General features: G+C 38.2%; 1 protein-coding gene across 1 annotated transcript in view; it reads left to right on the forward strand.

Annotated features, from left to right (window-relative positions):
• Positions 1–12437, forward strand: part of NOX3 (NADPH oxidase 3) — a 40030-nt gene that overhangs the window by 6716 nt on the left and 20877 nt on the right. The window contains exons 5-7 of the mRNA XM_042444866.1: positions 3239–3384; positions 4788–4969; positions 5867–5996. Of these exons, the coding sequence (XP_042300800.1) occupies positions 3239–3384; positions 4788–4969; positions 5867–5996 (458 nt within the window). The remainder of the gene's footprint in view (positions 1–3238; positions 3385–4787; positions 4970–5866; positions 5997–12437) is intronic.

The raw sequence follows: 12437 nt of genomic DNA on the forward strand, positions 1-12437 counted from the left end.
AAGAGGCTCAAAAGTTCTACTTAACAGGTGCAGATTCTCTCTGACTTCCACAAGTAATAGGGAATAACTCCAATATGGCATGATTCCCACCAGGATCAGTCAACTGCATTTTTGTTCTTTGTTTTCCTTTAAAAAAAACTTTTTAAAAAGTATGGCATGCAGTGTGCTGGTATGCTCATCTATCATGACCAGCAATTTATCAACTAAGTTTCATCATAGGAATGGATTCCTGAAGAATGCACACTTTTTAAAACCTTTTAATTAATAAGACATCCCAGGAACAGAAATCAAGTCATCCAGCTTTGTTTTTTTCATGCACTCAACTAGAAAGAGCACTAGAGTAAAAGGAACTGATATGAGATCTCTTCCCTATGCAGATACCAGTTGCAGAGGAGGGTTTTTTCATAGGACCACAATAAGGGAATAAATATTTACATTTCCCCATTGCTTCCTACTGTGATTTTGAAATTTATTCCCCCCCCCCCAAAAAAAAATAGTCTCTATATTTTCAGGTGGGACAGTGTATTAGATACAATGACACATTTAACATTATGTCTAGTAAAAAAAGTTCTCATACCTTGGATCAAACATAGATCAGAATGGGGACTGCAGTCAGGAAATCATACGAAGACTGGGAATGGGGAGGAATAGAACTAGAACTAATATTAACCACATTTTACCCTAAACTCTTTCAAGTTCTAATCTGACATTTCAAACCATTCAAGGGTTTTATGCAAAAAGATGAGAAAATAATAAGTACTACCGGATTTTTTTTATTATTTTTTTAAGCCATAGACTCATCTTTGGAATGATATAACAAGTTTGGTGATCAATCAATTGTAATGAGAATACTAAAGTGGTTAATTAGAAGGCAAGTAGTGCCAATGTAACTATTATCCCAGACAAGCATGCCGAGAGATTGAGGAGTGACTTTTACGCTTGAATAAGTACAGGCACTAGTTCAATAACAGCTCCATATGCTTCAATGAGAACAAACATGGATTAATACATCAAGACTTAGCTCTGTAGTTCTTTCTTTGCTTACTGAACAGATAATGACCTGTAATTGCTGCTCATTTACTACACCCTCCTCAGAGCAATGAGATGGATGGGAAATTACAGACTAGTGTGCAACAGAGTAATAACAGTACATGTAAGCAACTCATATTAGATCTCTATGAATGAGGAATTGAAAGGAAAGACAGTTGAACTCATTACTGTACTGGTGATGCGAACTGATATCCATATAGAGCCAGAATGATATTGATGTTTGATTGCTGGACTGTAGCTCTAGAGACCAGGGTTCGAATCCCTGCTCTCCTATGGAAACCCACTGGGTGACTTTGGGTCAGTCACACTCTCTCAGTCTCAGAGGAAGGCAAACTCCCTCTGAATAAATCTTGCCAAGAAAATAGGTTTATCTTAGGGCTGCCATAAGTTAAATGACAGATAGCTACAAAAAACAAAAAACTGATATCCAACTGCAGTGCTAGGATTTATACCCAATCTGTTCTTAGCTTTTCAGTTTTGATCCCCCTGAAATCCTTTTTTTTTTAAATTTGAATTCCACACATCTAACCCAGTTTGAGAAAATTTGCTAAAAATGATTTTAAAAAAACAACACAATATCATTGTTTATGGGTTTCCTTACAACAGTGGTAACTTGCCAGCAAGCTCCAATATGTTTGAACCTGTCTTCTATACTTTGGTTGCCATCTGATGGAGAACGTGAATTTAGTTGTTTGATGAGGTTGTGAATGAGACTCAAAACATTTCACAGACATAGTTATTTTCTTAGAAACCAAGTGCATATCACTTTCCTACATTTAGTTCTGCCTCTTTCCTTGAGTTCCACTTTGCTTTTGTTTAAATAGAAATTAAACTACAAGCCAGAAGTCAAAACAGTCTGAGGAAGAGAAGGCTGCTTAAATTGAAGAATTTTCTGAAGCTCCAGCTTGTACAAATACTGTATTACTCACAAAATACCTCATTTTCAGTAGTGCTCTGTGCATATTCTTACGTTTCCCATAGAAGTGAAGGGGTAGGTACTGCTATGTTTTGAATCTATCCAGATAAAACTAAGGCAACTATATGGATACACAAATTGGCATATGGGAGAGATTCTACATAAAAGAGAAGAGGGGTATAGTAAAAGGAGACAGTACATTTCGTTCCAAGGTGCTTATGCTAGTGGCAAAACATATCTGTCGGTCATAGCACACAATTTTCTTCGCCTTTGTAATTTACATTTATTGTGCTTTGGTTTGTGATTGGTCAATGGAGGATAAGCAGAAACATGTATATATCAGATTGTTGAGCCATGCATCTCTAAGGAATGGATCTCTGAGGAATATTGTTGTGGGAGGGAAAACAGGTTAATAATAATAATAATAATAATAATAATAATAATAATAATAATAATTTGTTTTATTTATATACCGTTATTCCAAAGATCATAGTGGTGAACAGCAAGTAAGCTAATTAGCAAGTAAGCTAATTAAGCTAATTTGCCCCAACAGTCTGGGTACTCATTTTAGCGACCTCGGAAGGATGCAAGCCTGAGTCAAGCTTGGGCCCTTTTGCTGGTCTTGAACTCGCAACCTTGTGGTTTTGAGTGAATGGCTGCAGTACAGGCATTTAACCACTGCACCACCAGGGCACATAATTGTATGGTGTATGAAGGAGTTAATGAGGAAATCCACTGCAGGAGTAAAAACAGGCTAATTGTACAGCATACACATTCCATTTAATATCTGTTTTGATTCTGTAACATTTTGTAAGTGTTTGCATGTGTCATAACAGAAATGAACCAAATTAGTTTTATATTGCCACGTAAACCAATTCATACTAGAAACGAATCACATTTTTTTATTTTTCAAGGTGTAGATTACAATATAAAATTGTCTATAATTAAGCATTTGTTTACATCAGGATACAGAAAAAATAAAAATCCATAATAAGAATTGAGAATATATATTACCTAAACGTTGGTTCCAAGATTATTATTTTTTAATGGAAGCAAAGGGTAAACCAGTCTGTGCTTCCAATAACATAATCTGTTACCTGCTCATTGTTGTTAAAGGTAAGTGCTAGATCAAATTTAAACTGTCTTGGAATGAGATAGGGATACAGATCTGTTACCAAGCCCATCATTTAAGCAATCATGAAGGATAACCCTGTTGATTTCCAATGCTGATATATATTAATCATCACTCAATGTAATGTTTTGTTTTTATAGCTATTCATATCATTGCACATTTGGTGAACATAGAACGATTTCACTGTAGCCAATCAAAACAAGCAGGTGGGTTAAGCCACAAACTATCTGACATTGGCAAAAGCCCTAATGAAAGTTATTTGAATCCCATAAGGAGCTATGACACAGTAAGTTGTCTCTATTCTTATTGCTGTTGATTGGTTTTTTCTATACATCTCTTTCCCCACCGTACCACCCTGTGCTACATTTATGCACAAGTGAAAGAACTAAACTGCAGTGGAAGCGTCTCAAAATTTCAGTTTCCGCCCTAGCAGTACTTCTTTCCATTAGCAAGCACAAATACAGTCTGTGCCACATCAGCAAAGTACCTTTGAAACTCTCTTGAACGTAATGTATACATGCATGCATAGGACTGAATTCAAGACTCAGTAAATCAACAAGGACTTGGTAAGCAAACAGTTACATTTATTTAATGAGTTTACTCTAATGTAACTGACAATTAAACGTAGACCATAGTTCTTTAAAAATGTTTTCTATGGCTGTTTCTATAGGTTCCATAACAATTTCTAGAGAAAAGGTTTAGGAAATGGGAAGAAGAGAAGTGGTGATTTTTTTTTTAGTTGATTCTCTAGAGAAGAAGCCTCCTTTCAAGGGGAGAAAAATTGCCCCAGGAGAGGGAAAACAGACAAAAGTTAGACATTAAGAGATTATTCTAAAATGGAATTTTAAAAGAATAAAAACTTTTTTGGCCAGTATTTATATAACTTTGTGTCCATCCTGCTTTACAATGCTTTACATGGTTAAATCTTCCTTTGTATTACACATTTGCATGATTCACCCTCATTTTGATTTTTAATCATCATCCTTAAAACAATTTAATTTGATATATTTTCAGCAGAGCCAAAATAGTTTCTAAACAAATCTGAATAACAGAACTCTGCACACCTTATTCTGGGAAAGAAAGAATGTGCCAATATGCATGTTACTCATTACAACAAATGTCTCTTTAAGAAACTAACTGCTACATTATTCTGTGCTATTTCCAATGTTACCTTTCTGCTTTATCAAATCTTTCTGTAATTTTTTAATTCCTTCAGAAAGACTCCAGAATAATAAAATAGGTACTGTATTGTTGAGATTATGTAAAGCTGCATCTACACTGGAGAATTAAAGCAGTTTGACACTGCTTTAACTGCTGTGCCTCAAGGCTATGGAATTCTTGAATTTGTAATTTTGTGGGATATTTAGACTTTTCTATTAGAGAGCCACAACAAACTACAAAAGCTAGGATTCCGTAAGATGGCGCATGACATTTAAAGCAGTATCAAACTGCATTAATTTTGCACTGTAGCAGCGGCTTAATTTCACATTATAATTCCAAAGAAGCAGACAAATTGGAGTTAATATTACTTGTGTAATATTCTGGAACAAACAGCAAACCTAATTAGAAAACAGCTATTTTTAAAATCAGTGTGTATCTGTGTGATTCCCCCCCCCCCATTCATCTATTTATTTTTACGTATGCTGAAGCTATTCAGTTTTCCCATAACCATTCTCTTCTTTTGTTAAGAACACTATAACTGAAATACTAACATCCATCGCTGGAATGACTGGTATCCTGATTACTATGTCATTAATTCTGATCGTGACTTCATCTACAGAAATCATTACAAGATCCTTTTATGAGGTGTTCTGGTACACCCATCACCTCTTCATTGTGTTCTTTATTGGTCTGGTTATCCATGGTCTGGGGTAAGTATAAATATATGTTACAGAACATAATATTTTCATCACTCATGTGAAGAGCTTATTTAATATGAGTAAAGGAAAACTTGCAAGTGCACCATAGAAACAGCTTCAGACAAAATCACATAGCCACCATCACCAATATCTTTGATATTTGCTCATAATTGTGTTACTCCTTTTGGGGAGAGTGCTAATAGAAGAATCAAGATTTTATATTAAGGATGGGGAAAAATTCTTTGGATTCAATAGTTTTGATGGTGACATGTTTTCATAGTCATATATTCACTGAAAGAAGCAATGTATCTTTGTCTTAAGAACCTACACATTTGTGAAGAAATGAAGTATGCACAAAACTATGAACACACTTTAAAATGTAAATAAATCAATGTATATGGTTTAAAAATACACAAGCACTGGGGGAGCTAAGTGTAAATTAGGTAAAATGTACAGTCACCCCTCCATTTTTGCGAACTTGGAGTCCGCGTGTCTTGGAAATACATGAGGGACAGAGGGCAGCACAGTGGGACATGCACCTGAGGTGTGCATGCAGCGGAGCACACAGAAGCGCACCGCTGTTGGAGTCAATAGGTACTCCAATATCAGCAGTTTTCTGTTTTCGTGGGGGGTCCTGTATAAATAAATGCATACATTTGGAGAAATGCTAAAATGCATGCACATTGCAATGTCTGAAGGTAGGCAACAAGGATAGGAAGAAAATGCAAGTGGCATCTGGAGAAACAATGTAATACTGAGAATGTTTATATACTTATTATAAAATGAGTTTAGATTAACTTTCTTTTCTATTTTTAGATAGCCTTCTTGAAAATAATAATCCTGAAAATGAAATATAAAAGACAATATAGACCCAGCTGTCAATTCATGCTTTGAGTTTCTTCTGTTTAGTCAGCTTGTTCGTGGGCAGACCCATGAAAGTCTTCTGGTGCACAATGTGACATACTGCAAAGAACACTATCTGGAGTGGGAAACATCTGCTCAGTGTCCTCTTCCACAATTCTCTGGCAATGTCCCTGCGGTAAGAATGACATTTGCTCATTTAGTTTTTCATCATTCAGACAATTTCTATTACAATGTTGTAGAGAAATAACCACCTCTATAAAATTCCAGTGTGGCACACAGAATTGCACTGGAGGACCTTGAGATTCCTAGAGAGTGTCCTCTCAGGTAAAAACATGGTGTTTTTGTTATTTGCGGTTTTTCTATATTCTCGGGGGTCTTGTGCCCCTAACCGCAGTGAATATGGAGGGACATGTGTACTTCTACCATAGCACCTGAAGATGTCTGGGGTTTTTTATTTTTTATTTTAAAAGATCACCCCACTAACTTAACAGTAGTTCAGTTTTATCATCAAGATGTAGAATCCACTTAGTAAAATATACAGACTTTTCTCTTGGACATCTTTAGGATCCAGCTTCCTCTCTCTCAAAACAAATCAGCCTATTTTAACAGAACTGGAAAGTCATCCACTCTCATGCAGTGATGCAAATCAAGCCCATTACAACAACACTATTTAAACACTACCCAAAATAGAAATACTTTTTACTAGGGCAATAAAAACATTAGGTCTGAAGCAGATCTGCACTTGTGCCTAGACTCACTAAAATGAAATGGAAAATAACACACTAAGCAAGGAAGAAAACCAATCACCTCTCTGCAGAATCCATGTGGTGCTTTGTGTTTTTTCTTTTACATTTTTGTTGGTGTACAGCATACATTTGAAAAATCTGCAACTCATAGATTTGATTAGGCTGCCTTCCTAATGATGCTAATTATCACTAAATCATTACTAATGATTACTAACTCAGACTAAAGCCTATGCACCCTACCCCAACACTCTCCCTTTCATCAGTCTGTCCAAGATCATTTAATGTCAGTATTAATGAATTTGTCACCTTGACAAAAGACAAGTGTCTTAAATACAAGGGATGAATCTTTGGTCACTCAACAGGCCATCAAAGACTATCCATTTCCAGCAAAAAGACACTTTAAAGATAACACTTTCTACAGCTGCTTGCTAAAGGATCAAAGGAACATATTTGAAAGCCTTGGCTGAATTCTCAGGGAGGATATCAAATAGTTTAAAAATTCCTCCCCAGGTTTTTATCTCTGTACAATACAAACAGAAAAAAGAAAGTCACTTGCTTTTTCCTTTTCTTTAGCAAGTAATTAGGCCAATGATTTACTTTCTGTCTGCACATATTTTGTGTCCTTTTTGTTGGCCTACTAAAGTTTATCATTGATTTTGGATTTTTTTAAAAAAAATATTAATATGGCCAACACATCTCCCTCTGATTTTCATAGGTGCCATTTTATATCAACCACCATATTCTACACCAAGCACCATCACTATTCCTGAAGCCAATGTGAATTTTTTGACACATGGTATTTCTGTTTAGATGAGTTATAGCTTGGTCAGCTGTGTTGCTGTGCTGAAACATGTAGATGTAAAGCAGGTATGGCGAAGTTTTTGCCCCCACTGGAGTCCACATCACCTTAGTGGAAACCCAGAAAAATCCCAGTTTCATTGTTGGACAGGGCCAGAGGCCAAATTAGATTTGATTTACAGTCGACCCTTCTTATACACAGATTTTTTTATACACGGATTCAAACATCCATGGCTTGAAAATGTTCAAAAAAAAGTATAAATTTCAAATATCAAACTTTGATTTTCCATAGTTTTTTGTGGGTTTTTTGGGCTATGTGGCCATGTTCTAGCAGAGTTTCTTTCTGACGTTTCAACAGCATCTGTGGCTGGCATCTTCAGAGAATGCTTTGCCTGGAAAAACTGGGTGCATATATACTGTGTGAGCCTGGGAATGCAGGAGTGATTTGCATGTGTATTGTTCTGTGTTGATGGCTGGCCTCAGCTTGGGAGGCTAATGCCAACGAGGATTAATGTCTGCTAATGGTGATCATTAACTGCTGGGAAAGCCCCTGACTCTGAATGGTTTCCCATTTGCATTTGCTGAGTCCTAATTTTGCTACTCCTCAGGACTGGTAGCCAAATTTTGTTTACTTTAAAGGTTTCTTCTTTCCGGTTGAAATTGTCCAAGTGTTTGTGGATTTCAATGGCTTCCCTGTGCATCCTGACATGGTAGTGGTTGGCATGGTCCAGAACTTCGTTGTTTTCAAACAGTATTTTATGCCCAGGATGGTTTGTGATATGTTCTGCTACTGCTGATTTTTCTGGCTGACCCAGTCTGCAGTGCCTCTCATGTTCCTTGATTTTGGTTTGCACACTGCATTTAGTGGTCCCTATGTAGACTTGTCCGCAGCTGCATGGTATGCGGTAAACTCCTGCGGCTGTGAGAGGGTCTCTCTGGTCCTTGGCTGAGTGAAGCATTTGCTGGATTTTCTTCGTCGGTTTGTAAACCATTTGAAGGTCTTAAGTTGCATTCTTTTCAATGGGCACATGTGCCCATTGTATAAGCCAGGTCTTCCAGTCTGTGGAAGCTCAGATCCATGGATGATAAGTCCACAGTTGCTGTGAGCATGCTGTATACAATACAATTATTTTTAAATCTTTCAATTATATTATTTTGATCATTTTATCAGGTTAAATAGTTGGCCTTTGGTATCTGTGGGGGTTCCATTCCAGACCCCTCCCCTTGTGGATGCCAAAAACTATAAGACCTCAAGTCCTGTTGTTTACAATGGTGGCTTGCCACATATGTGAACACATTGCCACAGTGACGCATGCATGCTGCCAATGGAGAGAATCCATGAATGCTCCAGTCTGTAGATGGCAAGCCCATGTATAGTAAGGGGTGATTGTATTTTTAAAATGGTGGCATAGATAAATTTAAACTAGAGTTTTTTCATTAATTGACACCCAATAAAACATGTGGAAATGTAAAACTTTAATTAGGAGTGCCTTTTGAAAATCTGGAATGTGATGGTAGAGGATGAGTTAATGAATTAGAGGAAAAGTTCAATAAAGATATTTTGTAAATAGTTGATGTAGTATTGTTAAATATAAAATAATCTCATTCAGTGTTCAGTTTTATTGCTTAACATAATTCTTGTTGGTGTAAATACATACATTAAAAATAAACTGAAATCCAAGTATTTTGGCATGGCTAGGCTGCAGACTACAGATATTAGAAAGAAGAGATTTTTCATAGCTCTTCCTGACTAAAACCAGCCATTATGAGCTGTTTTTCAGATACTAAAATTAAATGCCAGTATAAATGCTTATACCTTGTAAAAATCCTTCATCTGCCATTATATCTAATTATCTAAAGCTTGTACTTCTAGCTGAATAGAATTATCAGTTGAATATATATGGTCAGCTAAGTAGTTTTGATCAATAGGGTAATCCGTATATATGACTATGAAGTGCAATTATCATCTGTAGTATCTTGAAGGTCTAAGCAACCTAATGCCATAGATCTGCTAAATGTAGTTATTGACAATAAAGCACCCCAATCAATTAAATAAAAATAAATCATTTCAGCATAGCATAACTTTTTGTGCCAATTTCTGGCCAATGCATTACCTTAGAAAACTTTGCTAATTGAACTGAAAAAGCTGAGGTGTTCAACTGGCTATCTCATTTTAAATGATGAAGAATCCCATAGGAAATATGTGTGACAGAAAGAAGTAAGTAGCAATATGTACAGCTCCCAGGATGTTCCAGCCAATGAAAACCTATTGGTTTAGTCCAAAAAAATTAACTTTATACCAAGAGCAAGTACATTTCTATACTATTTTGTAGGTTTTTTTTGGGCTATTTGGCCATGTTCTAGAAGAGTTTATTCCTGATGTTTCGCCATCATCTGTGGCTGGCATCTACTGCTTATCAGTGCACTTAAGCACTCTCTAAGCAGTTTACATTGTGTAAGCTAATTGCCCTCAACAAGCTGGGTATTCATTTTAGTGCCTTCAGAAGGATGCCAGGCTGTGTCGACCCTGGAAACCCTGGCTGGAATCAAACTCACACTCTTGTGGCTGTGAGCGAGTGAATGGCTGAAGTACCGGCATATAACCACCAGGGCTCCTTTTTCAGGCTTTGCCATGGTAGGCATGCACATCTTGGGCCACACATCTTGGGCCACACAGGAACTATGTGCAAAGGTAAAGGTAAAGGTAGTCCCTTGACATGAATGTCTGGTCATAACTGACTGTAGGGGGTGGTGCTTATCTCCATTCTAAGCTGAAGAGCCAGCATTGTCCTAAGACTGCTCTGGTGGTCAAGTGGCCAGCATGACTGCACCAAACACTGTTACCTTCACACTTAAGTGGTACACATTTATCTACTTGCATTTGCATGCTTTCAAACTGCTGGGTTGGCAGAAGCTGGGACTAGTGATGGGAGCTCACCCCCTCATGCAGCACCCAGGCCTCAAACTGCCAACCTTCTGATCTTCTAATCATCAGAATTGGCATCTTAACCACTAGGCTACCACATCCTTTAATGCACAAAAGTATAGTTCTGTTTATCAGTCACCTTGCTGGATCAGAGCCAAAGAATGAGTGAAGAATGTAAACCCAGGATCCATCAAGTACCAAGTCTATCTGCCCAAATCTCCACTTTTGCATGGTTTAAAGTCCTTTAAAGCCTGAACAGAGTGAAGCAAACTTTGTCTTTACACACGTCTACCTATCTAGACCATAAAGGTCTCATTCAAGACCCAGCTCCAGTTAGCCTTGTCTCTCTTGTCTCTCTGGATTTACTTCGCGAACAAAGATTCACAAAGGACTCATCCTGCGCTTTCTACAATCGCGTTGATGACTAAAAAGGCCAATCGGAGATAAACAAGTCCGGTTGCAGAAAGCACAGCAGAAAGTCTCCTAGGGTGATGTTTCCGGGTTGTGGTTCTTTCTGCGTTATCGTTTCTCTTCAAGACTCATTTGGTGTGAGCTTTCAAAAAAGGCTGCAGCATTGTGGATAGTGGGTCTCCATGCCTCCCGATGCGAGGCCAGGGCGGACCATTGTTGGTAATTAATTTGGCCGAGCCTGAGATTTTTTTTCAGGGAGTCCTTATATCTCTTCTTTGGGGCGCCCCTCTTATGCTGACCCGTGGTGAGTTCACCATAGAATACTATTTTGGTGAGGCGTTGGTCCTTCATCCTAGAAACATGTATTTTAGAATGTACGCCTTGGGCAGGCTTTTATATTCTCTTTAATTTTACCGACTTTGTACAGCGCTGTGTATAATTACAGCGCTTTAGAAATAAAGTTTAATAATAATAATAATAATAATAATAGTGTCCTGCCCAGTGCAGCTGCGTCCTCAATAGCATGGCCTCAATGCTAGTGATCCCTGCTTGCTCAAGGACAGCAACATTTGTCACATAGTCAGTCCAGTGTATATTTAGCATTGTGCGTAAACAGCGCTGATGAAAGCATTCGAGGAGTCGTAGGTGTTGGCGATAGGTGACCCAGGTTTCAGGCCCATAAAGGAGAATAGACAGTACAATGGCTCTATACACACTGATTTTTGTGCTTCGCCTCAAGTGTATGTTACTCCAGACTCTTTTGTGAAGCCTTCCGAATGCACCATATGCCTTTGCTAGTCTGTGATCGATCTCTTTATCAATCTTGGTGTCTGAGGAGATGATGCTTCCCAGGTAGGTGAACTGCTGGATGGACTTAAGCACAGATGTGCCTACGGTGACGTGAGATGGTAGTGTTGTTCCTGTGGTGCAGGCTGGTAGAGAACTTCCGTTTTCTTCAGGCTGACTTCCAGCCCAAAGAGCTCTGCAGCTGTTGCAAAGCAGGATGTTAGGCGCTGCAGAGCTGCTTCCGTATGAGCAACAAGGCCAGCATCGTCAGCAAAAAGCAGCTCACAGACTAGATAGTTTAGAGTCTTAGTGGGGGCCCTCAGGCGGCTTAAGTTAAACAGGCTACCATCAGTACGGTAGCGTATATATATGCTGACTTCTTCTTCGAGATCTGCTGTAGCCGTTTGGAGCATCATGCTGAAGAAGACTGTAAAGAGAGTTGGAGCGAGAACACAACCTTGTTTCACACCATTAGTTATTAGAAAGGGCTCCGAGAGAGCATCGCCATATCTGATTTCACCTTGCTGGCCTTCATGTAGCAGGATAATCATTTTGAGGAATTTGGGGGTCACCCTAGTCGTTCCAGGATCTGCCACAGACCTTTTCAACTCAGTGTCAAAGGCTTTGGTGAGGTCGACAAATGTTACATAGTCTTTTGTTCTGCTCTCTACATTTCTCTTGCAGTTGTCTAAGGGCAAACACCATATCTGTAGTGCTCCTATTAGCTCTAAAGCTGCATTGGTTTTCAGGAAGAAGTTCTTCTGCAATAGCAGGAACTAGTCTGTTCAGGAGTATCCTTGCAAGGATTTTTCCAGTGATGGAAAGCAGTGTTATACCTCAATAGTTTGAGCAATCAGATTTTGTTCCTTTTTTCTTATACAGGGTGATAATGACTGCATCTCGGAGATCTGATGGCAGTTCACCTTTTTCCCAGCAACTCACAAGGAGC

Source organism: Sceloporus undulatus, chromosome 1 (genome assembly GCF_019175285.1).
Source record: "Sceloporus undulatus isolate JIND9_A2432 ecotype Alabama chromosome 1, SceUnd_v1.1, whole genome shotgun sequence".
Classification (NCBI taxonomy): Eukaryota; Metazoa; Chordata; class Lepidosauria; order Squamata; family Phrynosomatidae; genus Sceloporus; species Sceloporus undulatus.